This window comes from Tachysurus fulvidraco, chromosome 11 (genome assembly GCF_022655615.1).
Source record: "Tachysurus fulvidraco isolate hzauxx_2018 chromosome 11, HZAU_PFXX_2.0, whole genome shotgun sequence".
Taxonomy (NCBI): domain Eukaryota; kingdom Metazoa; phylum Chordata; class Actinopteri; order Siluriformes; family Bagridae; genus Tachysurus; species Tachysurus fulvidraco.
The window spans coordinates 3,232,975-3,260,263 of NC_062528.1; the positions used below are offsets into that span (position 1 = coordinate 3,232,975).

The following is a 27,289-nucleotide window of genomic DNA, read 5'->3' on the forward strand; positions in this document are numbered from 1 at the left end:
CTGCACTGGCTTTTGATTCGATTTACACTCTCATTAGTTCTTTGTTATTGATGCTTTCTCATATACTCATATCCGGTCACGTCACAAAGAAAAATGAAAACGATCTAAGCGTACGCTATGTCATTTCAAGTTATTTTAGAGGTAGGCTACGGCTAGGCTTATCAGTATTGTTGAATTAAAGACTCGGTGCTCAATAAGACTCAAATTAAAAAAGGATTAAGACGGATCAAGAATGTGAGGAAAATAATTCTGCGGTGGAAAGATATTTTATTATTTTATTATTATTATTTATATATACTGTATTGGAGGGAGAGAGAGAGAGAGAGAGAGAGAGAGAGAGAGAGAGAGAGAGAGAGAGAGAGAGAGAGAGATCGTAAATTGTCCTTTTAGTGTTAAAAACTAACTCTGGGTTGAAAACAGTGAAATAAAAAATATAACATTTAAATTAAAAACAAAAAAAAAGTTTTTCTCCAACAAGAATTTCTCATTTTAAAAATAAATCATTAAAAAAAACATATATTTTCTGGACTATAAGTAGTGACTAATACTTTATAAATTGCCTTTGTTTAAAGTTTTGCCTATTCTCTGGCTGAAATAATAAAGACTTAAAATGCTAAGCTTGCTACACAGACTACAAAGTATTTTTATAAGAATTCCTAATAATTGGATTTAACTGATACTTCACATTGGAACTGATTGAATTTTCTTTAACGATCACAAACTCGAAATGTTCTCCAAGCAAGAAAGTTTCACAAATTGTACTGAGGTCGTGAAAGGTGAGTGAGGAAGGGGTGGAGCTTCTGGGGGAGGTTAGTTAATGTCGATAGGTTAAATCACCTATGCAAATGTCAATCATTCCAGATTCATATGGTTACTGATTCATCTGTTGTTTTTATTAAGGGGTTGGGCCTTGGGAAAGAAAACCAGCATGTTTTTGAGATTTAAAGATACTTTTATATGATTGTTTTAACTTTACTTGACTTCTCTAAAATCATCTATGACTATAAATTTGATTTTGTCAAATTATTTACTGCAATTTTGGGTCAAAGTTAGGTGAAAGTAAAACGTTTTCTTCAGCTAGCTGACATGTGACTGGATTACAGTTGTAACGTAAGTCATTTGAAAAACATTTCTAATTTGCATTCTAACAGAATTCAGGCACATTTTCACAAGTGTAATGGTTGATTTTCGTTCAATTTACTATTTTATGTTGTGAACTTTAATTTTGTAATCGAATGCCCTATTTTTTGAATGTGAACGATTTCTCTAGAAGATTTAACTTCGTGTTTTTCTTGTGCTTTGTCAAAACTTATTGTCCAAAAAAAAAATTAATAAAATAAAAAAAAAAACACAAAAAACTCTAAGCATAAACAGTTGCCAAATAAATGTAAAAAAAAAAAAGTTGCCAAATAAAAACTTTTTGGGGAAATTATTATTACAATTATTTTTATTACCTCCTATTGTTTCCCGTCTCTTATTTACACTCGCAGCTGTACATGGGTATTTTTTGGAACACTGTTTTGTTTATATTGCTAATAAACAAAATTGATTAAACAAAATTTTAGGAGTTTTAGGTTAACGTTTTAAAACTATTGCTTCAAAATTCGATAAGATGGCCCAAGTCGTCATCAGCAAAACATAGTGTTGCTAAGCGTAAATGTTCTAAAAGAGGCAGCTAAAATTTTGTACTTTTAATATGCAGTCGAGATGCATGTTGAAAAGAGATCGCTTAATCAAGGAAACATTCCAAATGTTCTCCAAAACGTTCCTGAATTATTATTATTATTATTATTATTATTATTATTATTATTGCAAATTTGCTAATGTAGAAAAAACCTCACGCAGTAAAATCAGTAGTTCATTAGTGAAAAAAAAGAAAGAGATGGCATCATTTGTATAAAGAATTGTAAAAATTCTGTTTGTCATCTCATATTGGCGTTAGACGAGTGACCCCGCCCGGCTCTGAGCGGGAACCATGACAGGTACGGCGCCCATGCGCTCCAGTGCCGCTTGGCTGACGGCGTACGAATGCGTGCGACTCGGCAAGTGCGTTTGGGCGGCGCCAGAAGTAGGTGGGGGTGTTGTGGGTGGAGCTCGCTGAGTCAACGAACCGTTGCTGCGTGTAACAATAGGCGCAGAATTGGCAGTGACCACCAGAGTCTTGGGAGCTGGGAGAGTGTGTCCTCCATTTGCGTAGCCTACCCCGCCTCCAGTACCAGTCCCGACCCCAGTTGTGAAGCTTTGCCCGTCGTAGCGAGTGTAGGAGTTGGCGTCGTAGCTGGCTTTGGCATTGTGCCAGTAGCGGCTGTTGTAGGTGTTGGTGGAGGTGAGCGTGTCATTCTCAGAGGACGAGGCGTCCGCCTGGAACGCCTTCACCGACGACGACCTCTTCGGCGGAAGATCGTCCTCTCTGAAAAATGTTCCGGAACAATCTCACTTCTGTGATTTATTTGCGATTAAGTTGCTTCACAACAACAAATCAATAAGTAGTTAATGGAAAAACATTTTTTTCTTCATCTCGACTCCGATTCTCATAAGAAGAAAAAAAAAAGAGATTAATTTTTTCAAAAATCTATCTGTATTTTTTTTTTGCTCTGTCTATCAATAGTCTTGAAGGAGAAGGCAGCGCTCAGTGAGAATTGCTGTAGTCACAAATTAAAAAGGGATTAAAAAATAATACTGCAGAGCAAACAATGAAGATGAATTTTTTAAAGCGAAATCAGAGGTAGCGTTAGTCTGAGCTTTAATATGTTTTTTGTTTGTTCAGGTAAATCCTGAGTGGAAAAAAAAATTGCGGTCTTAATTTTAAATACATTTAAAATCATGCAAATGTTTCTGTGGCTAAAACCAAACAGAAAACCTATAACAAATTTTGTTATATTTTATTTAATTTTGTCATTTCTTCCTATTCCTGTGTGTATGTTGAGAGTATCAAACATGTCAACAGCACAGCTGACTGACGTTTTGACACCTTGTATAGGGCGGCATTATTTTTGAACAAGTGTGTGTGTGTGTCGAAATGTGAAGCATGAATTCTGCTTATGAAGCGAGTAAAAGTGAGGGAGGGTTGTAGCTAGCAGTTATGGTAGAATATAGAAGTCATCAGTAACAAACAAATAAAGGGTTAGTGGTTAAAGTTAGGATTAGGGTTAGGGTTAAAATTAGGGGTTGGGTTTATGGGTTAAGGTTAGGGATTAGGGTTAATGGTTAAGGTTAATGTTAGGGGTGGTTCTCACCTGATTTCATTGGGGATGTCATCGTCTTCGTAGCGGTTCTTGTTCCTCCAGTAGAAAAGCGTAACGATCACCAGCAGGGCAAAAATCACAGCCGCGAGGACGCCGGAGACGACGGTTCCAGCGATGAGACCTGCGCTCTGGGGCTGAGCTGCACATCACACATACATCAAGATTAAAACGTGTATGTGTAAAATACATACATGTGTAAAATTAAGGAGATCTCGTATACACTATAAAACACTGCGTTTTAAGTTCTTTCGTTCATTCCTCTATACGCAGTTAAACAGAAGACTGTTTACTGTTTATAGAATACGGACATTGGAGTGTCGTCATTTATTCGTTCGTTTATTTATTCATTCGTTAGAAGAGTTGGTGAGGTAAAAATAATAAGGCAACAGTTTGAATGTCAAGTTTCTAAGTTTGTAGTGCTGATGAAATGAAATCACTTTAATCAATTAAATGTCGGTTTACTCATAAATAGATTAATACACTTTTGTTATTTAGAGTTATGTTGTAATTTTTAGTCTCAGGGGGTAAAGACCCTCATCCCTAGCAAGGCCCCTGTTCGATACCCAGGAGCAGAAAATTATGGATTAGATATCAGAAAACAAAATGAAGCATTTAATCCGGTGCTGAAACAAATCAGAAGATTGGGATAAATAAAAAAATTCTAAATGTTTTTAAAGCAATCGTTAAACGAAATATCGAGATCAGCTGATACTCAAGAAAGGTTTCTCACCGTAATTAACAACCAGGATGTTAATTAATAATCAAGATTCAGATGCCGATTTTAATAAACAGACGAGAGGTGACTCACGTGTAACCACCTGCACGTTGAGTTGACACGTGCTGGTGCCGATGGCGTTGGAGGCGGTACACTGATACACACCCGACGTCCCCACGCTGATGTTCTTCAGACTCACCGTACCCTGCATCTGATCTGATCATCATCATCATCATCATCAGACACACACGTACCACACACACACACACGCACAATTATGCTACACTGAGGAAAAAGAAACGTCTCGTGATCATTTCCTGTAGTGAATGAACTGATCTAAAATCGACTGCAGTAACTTAAAAAAAAGTAAATGAAGTCTATTTATTTATTTGTTTTTTTATTAAACTGATACTGTAGCGATTGTGAAATTTTCAAGAAATGAAACCAATTGAAATCCCAGTCAGCATGAAATACCGATTTAAACCATGCAAATTTAGACAAAACAAAAAACAAAAAGAACAAGATGAAAACCAAATGAAAACATGATTATTTAATTTGTTTGTTCGCTGGTTTTTGTTTTGTCTGTGTATTATATTTATTTAAAAATAAAAAAAATGTTCTGAACAAAAAATATAAACATGTGCATGGAATAATAATTATATAAATTTAGGAAAAGATAAAAAGAAATGAATAAATAAAAGGAATAAATCATTAAAAATTAAATCAGTCTATTCATGAATGTTTTTAAGAAAATTAGTTTAAGATGGGCCGAAATGGACAGCAACCTTACATGCATAAAAAATTACATGCATAAAAGTGATTCACCGAAAAGGACTAAACTTATCTGAATTCTAATAGCGTAAGTAAAACATGACGTAAATAATTTATAATCATTTTTGTACCTTTTATTTATTCATGTAAAAGGTTAACCGAAGTTTGAAATTGCAGACATTCATACATTCATGTGGGTTAATAAATACTAAGATTTAAATAATTTTTATTTTTATTATATAATAATAATAAGAATAATAATAATGTGAAGTATAAAACAAATGCAGATAAATAAACACAAAAATGTAATGAATATCTGGATCATTTGCGGCACAAAGAGTGATATTTTTGTGATATTTAGAATACATTTTACTAATATTAGTAACAGCTACTAACAAAAAGCTAACAAGAAACAGTCTGAGACTAGAAAAAGAAAGTCGAGTTCAATGTAACTGCCATTCTAAATCTGTCCACTAGATGGTGCTACAGCAATAGTAATGAAAATCCCACACGCTTCTTTCATAAACATCTTCAAAGAAATGACCACCACCTTTAACATATGTATATAAATATATGTATTTTTATATATAAAATATATAAATAAAAAATTGTATATATATATACATTTATATATATATATATAAAAATACATACATACATACATACATACATACATACATACACACACACACACACACACAGAGTACCTTGCATGGAACCGAGAGGGAGTTTGGGGATCGAGTCCAGTTTCTCCCATGAGTACGTTGGCGTCGGAATTCCCTCTTCAGAACCACAGAGGAGCGTGACGTCACTGCCGACGTCCAGAGAACCCTGGATGCGACACACGGGCAAAGATGGAGGAACTGCAGAGGGAGAGGGAGAGAGAGAGAGAGAGAGAGAGAGAGAGAGAGAGAGAGAGAGAGACAGAGAGAGTTTGAGATTTTTTTTTTACAATACTTTAAATACACAGGTCATAGATCATAAAAATTCAGGGTGACTTAATAACAATAAATAAATAAGTAAATACGTGTTAAGATGGTTTCAGAATTGAGTAAAACATGAGTGATTAGCCTAATTCTGGTGCAAAGTTTACTTCTCCTTCTTCAACAGAGCACAAAGCATTCTCCCAACACCACACACATGTAAACACATCCACATCATTCATACTTCTGTAAAAATTAAAATCAAATCTAATTCTTGATTTTATCAGCCCTTTTAAACGTGTTTGTGGCCTCACAGTCAGTGTTCTGTGCAAACTGGTTTTTCCCGCTCAGGTATATTGCCATCTTCGCTTGACCGAGGATTAAGTCAACCAGTTGGCACCTAAACCTGTGTTTCCTAACGTATTTAAAACCAAAATAAAAACCTTAACAGTAAAATCAACATAAAACGATCTTAAAATGTTCCGTAAAAACACAAACAGTGACTGTAACTCAAGAGCAGTGAATAAAAGCATTAAAAACTCTGAACAAAAAGGACAGTCGTGTGCAATATCAGGGTTTAGAACTGAAATAAAAGAGTTCACAGAGATAATACCATGTACAATCCTCCACTGGAGGTCCTCCACTTTTTGGTATCGGTGGTTTGTACAGTGCCCTCCACTCTGGTTTAATATCAGCATTAAAACCACTTCTCCATGGGGTGTCTACCCTCCCACTCAGCTTTTTCTTATTTAAAACCTTAACACAGGCTCTGTAGAGCAGCTTCCCCATCACTGACCCAAAGTCCATTTCCCCTTCACCCGGGCACACTATGTGAGGGGTCCCTCACACCCATCGAGGTAGGGAGCGATGTTCAGCTGGGGAAAGGGTTCATCTCTCTGCAGGCCCAGCCTCTGTGTGATGATAATCCAGCAGCCGAACACGCTCCTCTGATGTTAGTGCAGATCTCCAGGGTTGATAGGTCCCAGTTGAAAGGTCCATGTGTGTTGTCAGTCTCATACGTGCTGCCAGGTCCTCTGCCCTCGACAAGTCTGTCTCCGTGATGTTCAAGAGCTCCTGGATCGTCACGATGCCAGATCAGATTAGAGTTCTGAACAGTGCAGGAACGGTCACACTGGAGACATCTAGTCGCCCACCGTACACCAGAGGCTATAAGTTTGATAGCCTTTGCTCTGTTTTTTTATAAATGTTCCAGATTTTAAAGAGTCCACGGTAAAACATTGGCAATTCAGAGATGTCCAGCATTTTTGGGTCCATTAAAAACAAGGCTCTGTCAAGCCGCAGTCCTTCAACTGTGCGTAATAATCCACTGGCTGCTGCTCTCCATACTAAGTCTCTGGGTCCAGTGAGGAGTCTCTAAATGAACTAGAGGCAGAATGCTGAAACTCTGCTGGACAGCTGGACCAGTCCGTGCCATCCTTCCTATTTCGGCAGATGGAGAACACTCTGAGGAATCCGGTGTAGGTTGTCCCAAAAAAAAAAAAACACCAGCAGGGCCTGGATTTTTGCCAGCAGGTTCGGTGGAGGATCAACGCAGGCTAGCTTTTAGGACCAACCATTTCCACCTGCTCAGTCTGCCTTTCACATGCTCTACAGAACCTTCTCAGTTTTTATGTAAAAAGTCATTGCTCCCCAGGTAGACACCCAAGTATTTAAAACCGCCTCTTTTCCAAACTACTGTAAGCCTCCTGGCAGTGAAGGTTGCCCACCTCCCCACTACCCAACTAACATGGCTTCACTTTTACCCCAGTTGACCTTGGCAGAAGATAAAATCTGAAAGTCCTTTAAAGTGTCAGTTAAAAACTTTGCATCATCTTGTGTGTTTATCATGACTACCAAGTCATCTGCGTAAGCTGACAAGCATATGGAGGCATTAATATGTGGGATATTAAAACCAAAGTGATGACTCCTTAACTTGTTCAATCTCCAGAGAGTACAACATACCTGAGAGGGAACAGCCCTGTCTGATCCCTCTGTACACTCTAAAAGGAGCCCATAAACCACCGTTGACCTTCAGTACACTCAATTTCATTGTACAGTACAACACCCTGATCATGGCTCTGAAACCAGTGTTGAACTTTCCAGCACCTTCCACAAGTATTCCTGCTCAACCCGGTCAAAAGCCTTTTCCTGGTCTAGGAAAATCAGACCAGTCTTTAAGCCCAATAGCCTGAAGATGTCCAAGGTGTCATGAATTAGATATATATTGTCAAAAATCAACCTGGCAGGCACACAGTACTTCCGGTCCTGGCGAATGATCTGCTTTATCACTTTCTCAGCTCTCCTGCAGCTTGACGCTTTCAGTGTCAGAGCCTAGAGCCTGTCTCAGGCATCATCGGGCATCAAGGCAGGATACACCCTGGACGGAGTGCCAACCCATCACAGGGCACACACACACTCTCATTCACTCACACACTCACACACTACGGACAATATTCCAGGGATGCCAATCAACCTACCATGTATGTCTTTGGACCGGGGGAGGAAACCGGAGTACCCGGAGGAAACCCCCGAGGCACGGGGAGAACATGCAAACTCCACACACACAAGGCGGAGGCAGGAATCGAACCCCCATCCCTGGAGGTGTGAGGCAAACGTGCAAAATTTTAAGCCACCGTTCCCCCCGCATCCATCTCAGTAACGCTTTTAAAGCATGAGCGGACCAGCGCCCCCTGTGCTGCAGTGTCTAACAGGTTGTTAATTTTGGTCTTTTTAATTTTGGGGGCTTCGATATTTGTGCTTTTGTCACATCCCACCACTGCTGTAGGGAGTTAAAAGCTGCCTTCTCAAGTTTAAAACAATTTCATAAAAAAAACAAAAAGCAAAACAAAACAAAACAAAAAAAACACTCTAAGATTCTCTAAAATTAGCATCTTCTAAAAGAGCAGTGTTAAAATGCCAGTAGGCACTCTTAGGTTTCACAGTACATTCTTTTTAGCAATGGTGCACTGAACCATGCAGTGATCTGAGATGCCCACTGGAAAAATAAAACACTTTGTAAAAAAAAGTCAGCTGATGCTTAAAACCATAAAATCGATCTAATCTCGTTAGGGAGAGCGTGTTGTCTATGAAGTGGGCCCACGTGTACTATCTCTGTTTCTTGTTTAAATTCATCCATATGTCACAGAGATCATTGGCCTCTATAACAACTCCCACAGTCGCTTACGGGAAGCTTATCGAGGTTCTGCGTGATTTCTGTCTATACTTTCTGCCGCGCAATTAAAATCACCTCCCAAAACTAAAATGTGTGCACTGCTGCACTGGTGGGAGCGTACAAACCGATAAAAACAAAAACCTCATTCTCATAAAAAGCGTTCACTTTTAAAAGCCTCCCGTTCAAAACGTCATGTTATGGCTTAAAATCACCAACCCGTCAAACCAATCGGCATCATTACTTATGTCGCTGTGGGTTTCCTGTAGCATTGCAACATCTACTGTATATGTTTCTGCTTAATGAGCTCCTATACAGTAGTTTTGCTCTTTTTCCATGTTCCTTTGCTTCATTTATATTAAAACTCGCAACTTCTAATGAATCTGTTCATTTAAAAAAAAGTGTAAATAAAGCAAACAGATCATAAAAAATTCAAATAAAAAAACAACACACACTTTATCAGTCTTCATCCGAGTTTTCCCTATTTGACCTTCGTTATCAGTTTTTTAAGTCCTAGTCAATAAAAACACTTTCTCTTCTAAAATGCTTCACATCATGAACAAACTCTTCACTGGGAAAATCTCTTCAATAATAAATTTTTTTGCCATTTAGTGGTTCCTAAAAACTCTTTAATGGCTTCATCACTGTAAACAACATTTAAGAATTCCTCCTGAGACTCTTGGTTGAACACGTCTCCTCCGTTCCCTTGCACTGATGTTCCCTTATCACCGGTGTTCCCTTATCCGCCAGCGCAGGCAGCTCCAGCACTACTCCAGTGTCCGCTGTGACTTTTTCATATTCGTAGTCCTTCTACGAAAGCAGTTCACCGAACAGGGCTTCTCCGGGACCGTTACAGCCGAGCAGGGCTTCTCCCGGACCTGTTCAGCTGTGCAGCGCTTCTCCCAATCAGGTTCGGCCGAGCAGGTAGGTCACTAGTGGAGCTCTGGTCTGAGGTCTGAGCTTGGGGCTCACGCTCACTAGGCCCTGGTGCAGGAGTAGTTGCATGGCTTTCAGCAGCAGGCCAAGCTGTAACTGCAGGGGGGAACGGCTCCAGTAGGCTCAGCTGCCTTCTGCCCCAGTTGCATGGAAACACTGGGGTCACTCTGTCTTTCAGGACAGTCGTGGACAAAATGTCCCGTCTGACCACATTTACAACATTTTACGTCTATCACTGGAAACAAAAATGTTGTAGTCAAAGTTATGACTATTTTGGCAGGAGAACTGAAGGGAGAAACTAGTACACACTCATTATTAATGACAATTACTTTCTGGACCAGTTTAGTCACTTTATCAACATGGTTCAAAAACAATGATTGCACTGTACATGCGGGAGGCAGAGACAATGTTCTCATGTCCCACCACGTCTCCTATCGCTAGCACACACTCCTCTACACTCACCCCGCACACCACCCTCACACCATGCAGGTGAGTCAGACTCTCAAACAGCAAAAAGAGGGAGAGAGAGAGATAGAGAGAGAGAGACAGACAGATAGAGAATGAAAGAAAAAGAGAGAGGGTAGAGAGAGCGAGAGAGAGAGAGAGAGAGAGAGAGAGAGAGAGAGAGAGAGAGAGAGAGAGAGAGAGAGAGAGAGAGAGAGATAAAGAGTGGGGGGATTAGGAGATGGGGGTTGGGAGGAGTAAAGAGTCCAAAAGAGGAAGAGAAATAGTAGAGGGAGAAAGAAAAAGGAGGGAGGGAGAGAGAGAGACCTTCAAACCAACATACACAAACAAACAGTAAACAAACAAACAAATAAATCTAACTAATTCGTGAGCAGTAACAATTTACCTCTAAAATCCCACATTATTTAGACGCACACACACACACACACACACACACACACACACACACACACACACACACACACACACACACACAGAGAGAGAGAAAGAGAGAATTATTAAGGTTGCCAGTAGATGGCAGTATTGTACCACTTATCCTCATCTTTTTTACAGCAGTCCTGTAAAGAATGATCTTTAATGGGAAACTAATCATCCACTTTACTGTGACATTAAGTCTGTCGTCCTCGGTACTGAGACAGTAACTCGGTTTCTACGCTGTTTATTTTCCTCCTGTAGCTCAGCATGAAGCGTTTGCTTTCATATTTCAGGCATGACCTCAAGTCAGGAGACACACACAGTATAGTGCTGTTCATCTGAATGCAGTGTTGAAACTTTTGCCGTTGACTATGTTGCTATTATGAACTTATTCCTTTTTTTTCTTTTTTTCAGAAACCTGACCTCCATTTTGTGCATTATTCCCCATGAGCGCTTCACAGGCAGGGTTTGAGTGACGCTGATTACACTGAAGTGTACTTGAACTCATCTGATTTGTTTATTTTTTCTTTGGAAATGCAGGAAATTGTTGAAAACGTTGCTGTCACCGAGCAGGACGACGCCGATGACAGCAAATTCGAGGACTCTTGAGTTGCTCGCTTTAATGCACCACTGTTGTTCTCTGTGCTGCAATGGTTTAAAGAAAGTGACAAAACGTGTCTTATTATTTCGATTGCTATCAGCTTCATCCCGCAGTACAGTACGGAATCTAATTTGCAGACTCACTGGAGCATGTTAATCACTTCCAATGACTCCTGTGTTAATAAAAACCTCCTCACTGGACTTCTCCTGTGCACACCTTTGTGCTTCCTTTCTTATTAAGAATAAAATGACTGATGGAGACTCAGAGACAGGAAACGACAGACGCGGGTCATTTGGGTTACATTTAAATAGGGTGACACCGATGACATTGTAGGTTTGTTATTTATCTCTGGGACTCATTTCCGTCCATGTTCGTGTTACACTCGAGATTGCTCGAGTTGGAGTTTCACATTCTTTCTTTGCACTACAATTTTAACAAAATTGTAGATTTGAGTATAATCGAAAAATTTGTAGAATGAAAATTAAAAGATTTTTTTTTTTCTTGCGTCATTCCAGTTACCGAGGGCGATGACACAAATGACACTGCAGTAAGTTTTTTGTTATTTCTCTCTACTAGTTTTCATGGATCGTCGCGATACATCTGTGTTTCTTAGCTAGAAAAAATGGCATAAAGTGCAGATTTTGATCTATTTTTTTCTTTTAATATCATTCCAGTCACAGAGTACGACGACACAAATGACACCGGAGTCGCGGTTTTGTTATTTCTTTCTACAAGTTTTTGTGTATAAACGTGCTCACTTTAGTGTTTCGCATTGTTCTTTGCACAATGTTAATTTGTATGAATAAAAAAAAAATATGTACAGTAAAGTGCAGATTTTTTTTTTTTTTTACTGTCATTCCAGTTACCATAAATGATAACATAGATGACACTTTCTATGTTTCACTTTTGAACTTTTGGGAGCCTTTTGAACTTTTTGGAGCCTAAGAGTTGACTCATACTTGACTGCTTACCGAGCACGGTGAGGCCGATGACACCAATGTTTCTCCCCCCGCGGTCGGGCAGGTTGTTGACGAGGCACTGGTACGTCCCCGTGTCCGCCAGCTGTGTGTTGTTGATGAAGATGGAGGCACTAGTGCTGGGCATCGTAGCAACAAAACCCACACGATTGTTCATACGGTTAGCGAGGCTGAAGACCTGACCGCCCTGATAAATAATCACCTACAGAAAGGCAGAGAGAGAGAGAGAGAGAGAGAGAGAGAGAGAGAGAGAGAGAGAGAGAGAGAGAGAGATATTATTACATACTATACTGTGGGAATCTTTCGGGATCACATGATTTGATTTGATCTGATTTGATACTGATGCACTGAGCTACAATGTAATTATAACTCAACTGATTTTTTTTTTTAATTATACATCTTACAGGATGATTTTTCTTCTGCTGTGACTACATTTTAAAGTATATTATATATAATCATTTTCAACCATCATGAAAAATAATGTTAACCATATGAGATAAGCAAACAAACAAACAAACAAAAACAAATAAAGCTACATTGAACTATTCAATTCCCAACACGCTGAATCCAAAATGACTTCCGAGTCTCTCCTGTACATGCTCACTACATTGGGATTGCGATTCTGGTTGGTCAGAAAGTGTTGATGAATTTTCTAGAGCAGCAGCTTTGACATCAGTGCAGGTTTATATTGATGCGCGATCGTTTCTATAGCAACTTATTCGCAGCATGGAGGTGGTTTTAGGGGTAGAACAGTAACTCTGCTTCATCACACCACACCATTGCTGATTATTTTCCTGCAATAGCATGACACATCTATTACAGTACATATTTAATTAGACAGATTCACACAGATTTTTGGAAGTGCACACACACACACACACACACACACACACACACACACACACACACACACACACACACACACACACACACACACACACACACACACACACACACACACACCATCATGCTTAACATTACATGCAAATGTTTTGGAAAACACATCAAAGTCTTTGAACCTTCAATGCACTGTGTGTGAGTGTGGGCATGATCAGAGTACACACACACACACACACACACACACTACAGTACACACAAGTACTACAACAGAAGAGGTCAGGCTAAAGAATAAGTTGAATATTCAGGGGGTTCTTCAAAAGAAAATCATGTGATGACCACACACACACACACACACACACACACACACACACACACACACACACACACACACACACACACACACACACACACACAGCAGTTTAGGGATGCTTTTCAACTACATGCAAATTTCCATGCTATGGCTTGGTTTGATGTCTCTCTCTCTCTCTCTCTCTCTCTCTCTCTCTCTCTCTCTCTCTCTCTCTCTCTCTCTCTCCCCATCACTTACAAACACAAACACACACACACACTGTGATGTTGTTTAAGTGTTTGTAAATTGTGGTGTCATGGTTTCCCCACACTATGCATGCATGTGTTCTGCTGCCAAATCTGCTAAAGTAGTTAAACCATGTGTGAGTCGTGGTGTGTGTTTTTCTCTCAGAGTGCTGGGCTTTTGTCCTCTTATACACAGATGAATGAGCAGCACTTCAGCTGTGATGTGTGTGTGACTGTGTGTGAGCGTTAGAGTGAGAGAGAGAGAGAGAGAGAGAGAGAGAGAGAGAGAGAGAGAGAGAGAGAGAGAGAGATATGAAACAGCACATGAACAAAATTGAACATGAGGCATACAGGAGAGACTCACTCACTGACTCACTCACTGACTCACTCACTGACAGATTCACTCACTCACTGACAGATTCACTCAATCACTGACTATCACTGACTTACACTCACTCACTGACTCACTCACTGAATCACTCATTCACTCACTCACTCTCACTGCCATTACTCACTCACTCTCACTGCCACTCACTCACTCACTCACTCACTCACTCACTCTCACTGCCACTCACTCACTCACTCTCACTGCCACTCACTCACTCACTCACTCACTCACTCACTCACTCTCACTGCCACTCACTCACTCACTCTCACTGCCACTCACTCACTCACTCTCACTGCCACTCACTCACTCACTCTCACTGCCACTCACTCACTCACTCTCACTGCCACTCACTCACTCACTCTCACTGCCACTCACTCACTCACTCACTCACTCACTCACTCTCACTGCCACTCACTCACTCACTCACTCACTCACTCACTCTCACTGCCACTCACTCACTCACTCACTCACTCACTCTCACTGCCACTCACTCACTCACTCACTCACTCTCACTGCCACTCACTCACTCACTCACTCACTCACTCACTCACTCACTCACTCACTCACTCACTCACTCACTCACTCACTCACTCACTCTCACTGCCACTCACTCACTCACTCTCACTGCCACTCACTCACTCTCACTGCCACTCACTCACTCACTCACTCTCACTGCCACTCACTCACTCACTCACTCACTCTCACTGCCACTCACTCACTCACTCACTCACTCACTCACTCACTCACTCACTCACTCACTCACTCTCACTGCCACTCACTCACTCACTCTCACTGCCACTCACTCACTCACTCACTCACTCACTCACTCACTCTCACTGCCACTCACTCACTCTCACTGCCACTCACTCACTCTCACTGCCACTCACTCACTCACTCTCACTGCCACTCACTCACTCACTCGCTCACTCACTCACTCACTCACTCACATACACTCCACTAACTCTTCGTCACACACTCATATTTACTCACACACACACTCTCCCACACAAGATATCTGTTGTCAGTCTCAGCCCAAGACCACAGTGTTTTAATTTCGAACAAATTATTTTTCACTTTAAATTATTTAAATGGTTAAATATTTAGTGTTATTATTCAAGCTTTCTATTTACAAAGAATCCGTGTTCACTAAAACATTTGGGAAAACAAACAAAGAAATAAATACGCAGTGAAATAAATAAAAAAATAAAGGAGTTTTCGAAATTAAAAAAAAAAAAAAAAAAACTGGTAGTAATAATTTTTTCTTGGATATATTGTTTTTATTATTTGCCCTGAAAACACAGAACGTTACTTAAATATCCATATTTTTAATTACATCAGAAACATTTTATCTAGCATATGCTAGCTAATTTTCCTTTAAAAGTAATATGGAGCAAGCAAATAAAAATGTATGTTATTAATATTAGAGTAAACTGAAATCCAAGAGGTCAAAAGGTCAAGGTCACAGGAGCAGTATTTAAATGCTAGACCGCGGCTACCTGAGCTAATCCTGAGCTGTTTAGCAACGTGCCAGGAGTGAATGAGGAACTGAGCTCCGTTCATGCTAATTACAGTAGCTTTGCTTTATTGTTAAGATGGAGAGCTCGTTAGTGACAGGGAGTGAGCCGAAAGCCCGCGGACGTCTCCGTCTCTGCCGGGTCGATTCGAGTCCCCGTCGGGGATGGTAATGAAGATATTTAGGTAATTATAGAGCTGTTTGGGCAAGGCAATAAGGAGCGTCGACAAACTCAGCCATTAAAGTACTGCAATTACTTTCAGCTGGGTTTTCAGACTCCCGCTTTCAGCTAATCTGATAAGAACTGTGAAAAAAATCTAAGCATTCAAAACATCCATTTTTACATACAGACTTTTTGTGACAGAAAACAACAGGAAACAATGTTTGCATACCAGTGAAAAGCTAGCAACCAAAACTGTTATGATTCAAGATTCAAGCAATAAAAGAACACTTAAGCAAATCATGTTTACATCAACCTGACCAAATCAGACTAAACATAAACATAAGAAACCAGACAAAACTAAAGTAAAAATCAGACTAAACAAAAAAAAAGAATCAGAGTAAATCTAAATGTATTCAGTGAAATCAGCACAGGTTAATTTTAAAGAAATAAATAAATCTTTTTTTTCTTCTTTTTTTTTTTAGATTTTAAAGATTTTTCTTTGTAGACATTTTAAAGCTAAACGCCTGAAAAGTTATCAGCTAGCTAACAAAACAGTCATAATTAAATAAAATATCCTAAATGAAATATCCTCCTGGATGTGTCCCTTGATTTGGTCCAAAAATTTGAAATTTCAAAACAATGTTTCAATATAAATAAATAAATAAATAAATAAATAAATAAATAAATAAATAACATCAGCTAGTTTGAAAATAGTAGAAAAAATAAACCAGATGAATATTACAGCACAGTGGAATTCTTTTCTCCGTGTATCCCAACTGAGGAAGATGGGGTCAGAGAGCAGGAGCAGCTACTGTATGGTTCAGCACCCTGGAGCAGAGAAGGTTTGGGGCCTTGTTCAGGGGCCCAACAGTGGTCCAACTTGGCAGTGCTGGGGCTTAAACTATGATCAACAACCCAGAGCCTTAACAACTTAATCCACCAATTATTAAATATAAAATTAATATTGAATACTAATAATATGTTTGTGTAATGTAATATTTGAGTTGAATTTTAAAATGAAAATCAATTTTAAACATAAAAAATTGGACTAAATGGAGAAAAAAAAATCTGACTAAACTATTTACTCACGTTCTGGGCATAGTTTGTTTAAAACTTTGTGTAAATACATTCAGAAACAACAAATCATTCAAAAATGTTTCCTTTAAAGAGCTTGGGATAAAAATTTGAGTTTCTCTGTTTCTCAGATGAACACCAACATTTTTTTTTTATACAACAACCTTGATTTATTAGCTCATAACGACATTAACCCTGCGTACGAGAAACTGACGCAACACGTATTAGTCAAAGATAATACAAGTAAACATAACGTGCAGTTTTTAAATAAAGGTTTTTATTATTATTACAAAATCCAAACCCACATGGCCCTGTGTGAAAAAGTGTTTGTCCTCCCTAAATAAGACCTGACTGACAAAGTGAAGTGAACCAAAAGATCCTCAAAAACTACACATTTTCAAAGAAATTCCGGAACAAATGAGAAAGAAAGTAATTGAGATCCATCAGTCTGGAAAAGGTTATAAAGGCATTTCTAAAGCTTTGATACTCCAGTGAACCACAGTGAGAGCCATTATTCACAAATGGCGAAAACATGGAACAGTGGTGAACCTTCCCAGGAGTGGCCGGCCGAACAAAAGTGACAAAAGACCCCACAACAACATCCAAGAAACTGCAGGCCTCACTTGCCTCAGTTAAAGTCAGTGTTCATGACTCCACCATAAGAAAGAGACTGGGCAAAAATGGCCTGCATGGCAGAGTTCCAAGACAAAAACTGCTGCTGAGCAAAACAAAACACAAAGGCTCGTCTCAGATTTGCCATAAAACATCTTGATGATCCCCAAGACAATTTAAGAAAATACTCTGTTGAAAAAAAAAAAAGTTGAACTTTTTGGAAGGTGTGTGTCCTATTACATAAGGCGTAAAAGTAACACAGCATTTCAGATAAAGTACAGCACACCAACAGTAAAATACATGTATGGTGGTGGTAGCGTGAAGGTTTGGGGCTGTTTTGCTGCTTCAGGACCTGGAAGACTTGCTGTGATAAATGGAACCATGAATTCTTCTGTCTACCAAAAAATCCTGAAGGACAATGTGTGGCTATCTGTTCGTGACCTCAAGCTGAAGCGAACTTGGGCTCTGCAGCAGGACAATGATCCAGAATGCTATGTACCTGTGCTATGCAAAGACTATAAAGATCTAATCAATCAATCTATCAATCTATCTATCTATCTATCTATCTATCTATCTATCTATCTATCTATCTATCTATCTATCTATCTATCTGCTGTAAGATAGATGATAGATGTTTTTTATTCAAAAAATATCTGGCAACCTCAGAGATGTGATCTATACAAAGGTGAGTTTAATAACGTGATAATGTGGGACTCGACTCTAGGAACTTTCCCAGTAAAGCCTAACAGAAGAGAACCGAGATACCGCACTTAGATTTTAGCACTTTCAATCTGGATCACTTCCTGTATTCATGATAATTCTTAGTGTAAAGAGTTTCTCCTAGTAACAAATTCTAAGAAAATTCTTAGAAACGTGTCAGTTTCCCTTTCAGATTCAAGAGAAGATCCTAGTAAAGATAAAAGTTAGCATCTCATAAAGCATCTCAACCCTTAAAAGTGCTCGTAAGTTTAAAAAGTGTTAGTAGAAGTGAGGAGGACTTTTAAAAGGATTAAGAGTTTCTTTACCAGAGGTGAAGATGACTGAAAGGTGAAGAGGGACAAGAAATGTGTTGTATAAAATATTTAATAATGATCGTGAGTTAATAAAATGATACAGATTAGATCAGGTACAGTAGGGATTATTTTTGTGACCAATCAGATTACAGATACCGTCTCAGACACCGAGCAGAATTGAGATGTACAGTATACGCTGTGCCGCTATGTCATTTAGAGATACACTAGCATCTCAGAAACAGAGCTGAAACGCCATGGCAGCAGAAATGATATAATTTGTCTCTATGACATTTCTGCTCTGTGTTAGAGATGGTTACGTTTACATTTATTACATTTATAACATACAAATTTTAGAACATCTTTAATAGGATCAGACACATACACAGTATAACCTGAAATATCTTAACATAGAGACAAAGTGAAGGTTTATAATAAACCTGATTAAAAAAAAAACCACTTATTTTGTTTTATTTGATTAGACAACCAATCACAGCATTCCAAAAGAATGCATCATACCTAGTAACATGGTTTAGCCCCGCCTCCTCTCTAAGATTAAAGTAGAGTTGCTCTGTGATTGGTCCTGAATCTCTCTTATGATAAGATTCCTCGTTAGAATTTTTTAAGCGAAATTAGGAGCTCTCTGAGATCATTCTGAGAGTCTTTAGAAATACGTGCCCTGGAGTGTTATAAAAAAGATCTCATTTCATTATGTGTGTCTGTGTGTATGTGTGTAGACGAAGCCTGAAGGCCACAAGGATGTCAGTGAGATTAAACACAGAGAAACCTGCTACAGCCTCGGAGAATAAGGACATAATTAGTGCTGTTGGACTCGTGCTGGATAGGTGAGATGATTAGATTTTTTTTCATGAATGCCAGCATAAATCGGATTGTTCACATGCATAAATGTATGTGTGTGTGTGTGTGTGTGTGTGTGTGTGTGTGTGTATTCAGGGGAACAGCTGCGTTAATTAGTGCAGAAGATCGCTATGTTACGTGCTTGAAGTTAAATAGAGACAGAGGGAGGTGTGTGAGTGTGTGTGTGTGTGTGTGTGTGTGTGTGTGTGTGTGTGTGTGTGTGTGTAGCCATGTATAAAAGCGAATCAAACGGGAACAGCGGAAAACATGCAGCCAGCTGGCCCGACAGTGACTCGAACCTCAGCAGTGCAGCTGCAAATCACAGGTTTATTAATGCGCTCGTTTTCATCTGTTATTCGTTTCCATAGTAACGGCTCATTCACAGGGATTCTGAGGGCGGGCGCTGCACTAAAAATAAACTGATTAAGAGAAAATTGTGTGTAATCATAGCTACGACTAATTTTTCACCTGGGCAAGGAGATGTTTATGGAAGGAGTCTCCAGTTCTTTCTGTGCTTTGTTTACTTTTTGTTTACCTCTGATTCCTCGAGGAGCATCTAATGTAACTCTAAATTTTTGAAAGGGGCACGGTGGCTTAGTGGTTAGCAAGTTCGCCTCACACCTCCAGGGTCGGGGGTTCGATTCCCGCCTCCGCCTTGTGTGTGTGGAGTTTGCATGTTCTCCCCGTGCCTCGGGGGTTTCCTCTGGGTACTCTGGTTTCCTCCCCGGTCCAAAGACATGCATGGTAGGTTGATTGGCATCTCTGGAAAATTGTCCGTAGTGTGTGAGTGTGTGTGAATGAGAGTGTGTGTGTGTGTGTGCCCTGCGATGGGTTGGTACTCCGTCCAGGGTGTATCCTGCCTCAATGCCCGATGACGCCTGAGATAGGCACAGGCTTCCCGTGACCCGAGAAGTTCAGATGAGCGGTAGAAAATGAATGAATGAATGAATGAATGAATGAATGAATTTTTGGAAGCATTGACAAATTGCTGTGGTGGAAGAGGAATAAAACACTGTGGTGTGGTTGCCAGAACTGGATTTAGTACAATTTATTTTATCTTGTGCAAAGGTTTGTGCCCCCATTTGTCAATTGAAATATATATGAATGAAACAATGTAAAAGAATGGAATAGATCTTTATCCAGCGAATCCTAATTTATTATTATTTTTAATGTCATGTTGTGACAGATTCCTGTACACTGGACTTAACGATGCTACGAGCAATCAAGGTTGTGAGATTAAAAATAAATTATATAGAAAACAGTGTGAAGGATAAGATAAAACTCAAACTTTATTAATTTTATCCAGAAAATATTCACAAATATTTTATTTCATATTAGCTCTCCAATAAAAAAAAATTTAAAAAGTGTCTGGGAACATGGCAGCTATCGTAAAGTTCAATGAATATTAATAAAAATGATCATAACTATATCTCTGTGACACGATTAACACTTTAAAACAAAGTGAATTTTAGTAATGTGTAGTTTGTTACCTGCTCGGGTTGGTTGGCGTTGGCCAGCGGTGTCACCATCCAGATGATGTACAGGTTGTTAAGGGCAGCGCTGGTGGTGAAAGTGCAGGGCAAGATGGCTGCCTGACCTCTGGCCACCTGGACGCTGCTCTGACTGACCGTCACCTCCAGCGAGCGCACACACACTGCGGGTGAACACACACACGCACACACACACACAGAGTTAACCACATTAGCGGAGGAATCTGGCTAACGTTACAGTCTTTCCTCCATCGCTTGTCTTTGGTTGAATTCCATCTGCGGATGATTTTATTCATCTAATCTTACGCTTCCATTTCGACTCCAAGTATCAAACCAAAAAGATCATGATACAGAGAAAAGATCAGATTCTTTTAGAGAACACTTTGAACTCTTGCAGATTGAACCTTACAACAGAGTAAGGGCTTTTGAATGGCGAGGGGCTAAAAACCCTTCACCCTTATACAGAAACCTTATTATTATTTTAATGAATATTTCTTAATATCTAACCTGTCAGAAACTTAACATCGAGATATATTGATACGGAAAACTAGGGTCAGGTGTTTAATTTAGCTTCTTAAGGATTCTTTATCCCTTTTTCCCGATGGAAACCCACTTACTGTATAGGACATTTTTAAGCAATACTAGATTTGTAAATGGTGCTTTTTGGAGGCGTGTGGACATGAGGATCAGTGTTACTTTTTGAGGCTAGTGGAAAGAAAGCTAGGGTGCCAAAACATTTGGAGGCAAGTGGAGACGAGCATGTGAAATCTATCGAATACTCTAGAGGAAGTTCCCCACATTGGGCTGAGTGTTTTGATATGTCACATGTCCATGTTGTGCTAATTTTTAAAATCACGTGATGTCATCAGAATGCCAGTGAGGAAGTTCCCCTCATTGTGCTGAGTGTTTTGATATATGACATGTCAATGTTGTAAAAAGTTTTTTGATTTAGCATAATTTGGGGGCGGGGCGGGGCTGCGGCACAACCAAAAGGCAGTTGATACACCAATTTAAAACTTTGTTCAGAGTCTCACCCTAAAGGAGCTGGCCGAGTTTGGTGTAGATAGTTCGAAAGCTTGCCGAGTTATAAACCTCCAAATTGTATAATGAGAGTCTATGGGAAAAAGGCCACTTTGAGACCCGGTACCGGAAGTACCAGTACTCGGATCGCTGTTGGCTTTCAGTGTGAGACATGTGTTTTTCCCTCCATTTATAACCTCACACTGAATGTGTGTGTTGAAGATCAAATTTTATCCTATGAACAAACGGAGCAATGGGTTTGATATCAACATTTAGCTTAAAGATAGAAACATTTCTGTGGAAAAAAAAATGCCATTTTCGTTTTTCTGAAACGTTTTATGAATATATTGCTCCTAGTATTCAAGCGAAAAACAAATACTTATAAAACACTACAAAATAAAAGTCCTGAGTGTCTACTTTCATATGAGCTTCATATTAACACCACTGTGGAGTGAGACATGACAAAAAAAACACTCAGTACTAAACATGGAGATGACAAAACAGGAGTAAAAACTCATCTGAGAAAAGGTTAAGTGATCATTTGACAATTGTGGTTCAGAAATTGCTTCTAGTGCTTTCTCTTAAATCGCTCTTCTCTTTATTTTGTGCCATGCTTCTGAGAAACATGGAATGGCACTACTGTACATCGCGTTAGGAAGAAAATTTCAGATTTTGAAAAAAAAATGTTGAACTTTTTTTTAAAAAAAAAACCTTTGGACATTCAGGTTAATTCAGTGTTAGTTAGAACGGCGTGTTGAGGAAAAAACATAATCAACAAAACGTAAACAGGCCTGTTTCCATACCGGCTAAACGCATTAGACTTTAAATCAGGTTACCTGCTCTGACAAGACACATGGTAGTTGGGGGTAGTAATTATATCCGGATGTGTATTTAAGTCGAAGCGAACCGATCGTGACTCACCCCCACGCTAACCATGAACTCGTCAGCCGTCCGGCTTGTTAGCGGGTAGCTGGATCGAATTAACATCAAGCACAATCACTTGATAAGCATCCGGTCAATCACAGAGCAGGAAGTGATATTTCAGATCTCTAAAAATGGATTTCTTGTGATCCATTCCAGGTTCTGCTTTTGTTGTTTTGGGGTTTTTTTTTCTCAGCACTTTGGAAACATCACTCATGCCACCTGTGCCAAATTCATTATTTCCACAAATTGGCAAAGTGTCCGAAAATATGAGCAACTGTCCTTGACAAAGCCCTTAGTTAGGGAAATGAGAGCACTTAAACACTCGGGATATTACTTTTTTTTTTTTTTTTTCCAGAACAATGGTGCTAAAAGTGCAGATTGGACTCCAACCTGTTTATTAACGAGTGAAAATTAGCATTTTAAAATTAGTGTTCGTTCTCTTCTGTGAATAGACTTACTGATGGGAAATGAAGCGTGGCTGTGACTTCATCATTTAATCCATTGTTAGAGCTCTAAACTAGCATTGGGACACGAGGAAGGGGGCTATTAATAATTTAATAATTACACAAAAGTAACACACACACAGGGAGAGCTTATTTGTGATGGTTTCAGTGTAAAATAATTGCACCTGAGCTCTTTTACTGACAAAGTATCAGAGGGATAACTGTGTGTGTTTGTGTGTGTGTGTGTGTGTGTGTGTGTGTGTGTGTGTGTGTGTGTGTGTGTGTGTGTGTGTGTGTGTGTGTGTATGAGAGAGATGAAGACAGGTATACTGTATGCAAGTCTACAAATCAGTGGAGAATATTCACTACAGCTCAGATCTGGTATTAAATAAACTTAGAAATGAAGTCTAGAATGTGTGTGTGTGCGTGTGTGTGTGTGTGTGTGTGTGTGTGTGTGTGTGTGTGTGTGTGTATGTGTGTGTGTTGTTTCTCATGACTTTTTTGCATATAACCTGGGGGGGGGGCAGAAAGCATATTTACAGCCACCTACAGAGAGAGAGAGAGAGAGAGAGAGAGAGAGAGAGAGAGAGAGAGAGAGAGAGAGAGAGAAAGAGAGAGAGAACAGATGGAGAGAGAGAGAGAGAGAGACAGAGAGAAAGAGACAGAAAGAGAGAGAGACAGAGACAGAGAGAGAGAGAGAAAGAGAGAGCGAGAGAGAGAGTCAGTCAAAGGTCACTAAACTGCAGGCTGTGTCCCAAATCACAGCTCTGGTTTTACTATTGAGAGAGAGAGAGAGAGAATTTGTATCGGCCCCAGTGAGCATTTCAACTTACTGGAACATACAGGACCGAAATAAAGCAATCCAGCTTTTGATGGCTGGTTTGATTGGATGCAAAACTTCAAAACTTGGAGTCAAAATAACAACGACTATTTTTCATTTCTCAGGTCCTGATGCAGTTTTCACTGAGGAGAGGCAGTGAGGTGATGAGGAGGTGAGGTGAGACCGTGCCGAGGGTGTTTATCACACACACGTTTGCACTCTGTTTCAGGATTCATAATAAGTGACTTCTTCTAAAACCTACAGAAGCTGTCAGGAAATCACTTTACACCCCTCAATACTGTGTGTGTGTGTGTGTGTGTGTGTGTGTGTGTGTGTGTGTCTGAAGTGCAAAAGTTTGTATCCACTATATGTAAAACCTCTGACAGTAAAGACTACCCCTTTAAAAAATCACCGTTTTATTGTCATTTTGGTTTTGGCTCTAATGAAGTTTTGTGGGCGGAGCTAAACGTGAATGTGCTATAAAGATTTTTTTTTTTCCAAGATAAAATAAAGGTTTTAATAAACCTGCCAGAAATCTTAAGTCCATAAAAAAAAACCTCCTCTGTGGTAAATGATGAATATTTTTTTATATATTAATAAAAGTTATAATATAAAATATTTCATACAGCTGAAACTTTCAGAGCGTGATGATGATCATGAAAACGTAAAGTACCGTTGGTTTGCTGTTATGAGCTCTTAAATGATAAACCGGGTCCTTGTTTGGCTACATTTCTGCTCTTCTCGAAAGACCCCCCCACCCCGCCCCATTTGAGTTCAAACAATGCCCAATCACGTTCCATCTCAGTTAAAGCTTTTTTCCTTCCTCAGGTTCTGTACTTATTCTGTATTCGCTAAAGACCTTCTATCCCTTTTTAAGCTATTAAGATATTTATAGGAGATCTTAGGAAATGTGATGCTAGGTTTCTTTGATGTGCCTGAACATGTTCTCTCAAATCCTTGCTCTTGGCAGTCTCGCCTCGTTCTCCAGGTGGATTTGGCGTCCAACCATGCCACTCTTGGCTAAGGAACCGGATTGCCAGGGTAAAAAAATAAGCTCTTGCCCAGGGCATCTCCGCCCCCTCATCGATATGGAGCCTCCCTCACAGCTTGCTGGATTTTTAGCCAAGAAACCGTGTGATGCTGGAATTGTGGAACTGGGTCTTCCAATTGTCATTATCATTGTCATCATCACCATCATCATCACCATAATAAAAACTCAATATCAATATACAATCAGGACCAGTAATACCACTTATATTATTTATGCTTTATTGCCTAACTCTTTTTTGCAACAATAACCTGTCATTAAAACCCACAATGTCCTAGTTCTGTTCAACTCTAACGTACGTTTAGCATCACCTCTGGACACCTGTGAAACAGAAAGCCTTTTACAGTTTCAATTTAAATAAAAAAAAAAAAAAAAAAACGCTAAAAAATCACTCTGATTACAGAGCCAAAATAAGCAACATATTTTAACTTATAACGCTAACTCATGAAAAGCAACACAGCTGAGTTGGGATGATGCTTTTCAGCTCACGCATATGTAATTTAAAGCTAATTACTTAAAATCTGGCATGCTAATCACATACATGGTCCATACTGAGGCCATCCTTAAAAATATTCTTGTTTGCCGTACCCCGACCGACCCTGTCAATTTAGGACCGACTTAATTTTAAAATATTTTTTTTTGCTTTAAGTCCGACCGACTTGCCGGCTGTAAATTTGCGTTAAGACCGACCAATTTTTTTTTTTAATCTTCAAACAACTAATACAAAAGCAATAAAATAATACGAATTATATTTTAGTAAGTATTGTAAATATATAAATTGCCTAGGCCTACATACAAACGAGGGCTATGTTCTTTCTTTTAAATAAAAACCCGTGACGTCATCTACTGTATGTTTACACTATTGGTTACCGGATGTCACACTACGGCCTGTGCGTTCGCTTCGTCTCATTCTCTCATTCACTGTCAGAGTCAACGGTTCACGCTTGGTAACGATGGCTGCGGCTGCAGTAAACAAAATGTTCGCGGTCACCGTTCAAAGTCATACGGGTTCGGGCGCCATAATACATCTAAAAGAATTCATTAAAACAGCTCGACACCCCTTTAACTTGGCACAAAGTTCGGGAAAAACTGTCCAGCATCAAAATGGGGTTTGCAATGATGCACCCGAAGGCACGGGTTGAAGACGATAGTCACGATATGCTAATTTGTTTAATTTGAGTATCTACGTAATCACCATCACCAAAAATGTTCATTGAAATTTGAAAAAAAAATATATAGACCTAATTACCGACCCTTTTTTTTTTTTTACTGTTACTGCAAACCAAAATATTTTTAAGGATGGCCTAATACATCTCTGTAGATCAAGGTTTACTATACAGCGGTTATAATTGCAATTATTCCAAACAAAACCATGCTGCATGGATGAACTAAGCTTTACTACACACCGCTTGAGTACACGTCGGTTGAAACTAGCGACAGAAAAGTGAGCTCAGATTTTCAAAAGTAAAAGTGACAAGCTCAGAGGAAATGCCACAGAACATACCAAACAAGCCTCCTGACACTTTCAAGGCTCAAAGGTCAAAGAGTGCCGGCTTGCCCCTAACCGAGTGAAGGGTATGATTAATGAGGCTACGATTCTCCTCCGTCTTACAGCTATTTTAGTCTTTAACCAGCAGACAAGAGAGATGAACTGTAACAGGACTATAAAGATGAAATCAAGGTGACATAAACACTCTAAATAAACAGACTGGTGCTCCTAACATTATGTTAATTACTGTTCTCTCTACATCACTGATATTAGTATCGACTCATTTAATACATGATTATGCATGTATGCATTCCTGGCCAAATAAAACAAAGATATTCAAAGATATTTTAGATTAATGTCATTTTAAAACTTTTTATTTCTTAATCCACTGCATACCAATCCATCACAGGTCCCAGTGGATAGTGCTGTGGTTTACTACCTGGAGCATAGAATTGTGCTCCTAAGCTCATACCCTGCACTCACCCTTAACCTTTAGGGCAATGATGGCTCAAACGGTTAAGGCCCTGGGGTGTTGATTGAAAGGTTTGGAGTTCAAGACCCAGCAACACCAGCACATCACTGTTGGGCCCTTGAGCATGGCCCTTAATTCTCTCTGGTCTGGTGGACTGTATCAAGGCTGACAACTCTGTTCTCTGACCCCAACCTCCTGAGCACATTGAACATAATTTCAGTGTGAACGCATGTCAACCAGCATTAAGATGTTAAGAGCAGTAGATCAGTTACGTTCTCTAACTTGGCCTCATGGATCAGACTTTTTGATGTCTGTTTGACTAGATTGCAATCTAGAGACTCTGCAGACCAAGTCACACCGTGACCTCTTACTGTA

At 39.4% G+C, this 27,289-nt stretch overlaps 1 protein-coding gene across 1 annotated transcript in view; it reads right to left on the reverse strand.

The window, feature by feature from the left end:
- Positions 1–1,550: 1,550 nt before the first annotated feature.
- The window catches only part of igsf11 (immunoglobulin superfamily member 11), a 77,589-nt gene continuing 51,850 nt past the window's right edge, over positions 1,551–27,289 (reverse strand). Inside the window, exons 2-7 of the mRNA XM_047820203.1 lie at positions 20,699–20,862; positions 12,211–12,418; positions 5,439–5,594; positions 4,054–4,176; positions 3,237–3,384; positions 1,551–2,410 (exon numbers count right to left, since the gene is read on the reverse strand). Of these exons, the coding sequence (XP_047676159.1) occupies positions 1,939–2,410; positions 3,237–3,384; positions 4,054–4,176; positions 5,439–5,594; positions 12,211–12,418; positions 20,699–20,862 (1,271 nt within the window). The 3' untranslated portion in view covers positions 1,551–1,938. The remainder of the gene's footprint in view (positions 2,411–3,236; positions 3,385–4,053; positions 4,177–5,438; positions 5,595–12,210; positions 12,419–20,698; positions 20,863–27,289) is intronic.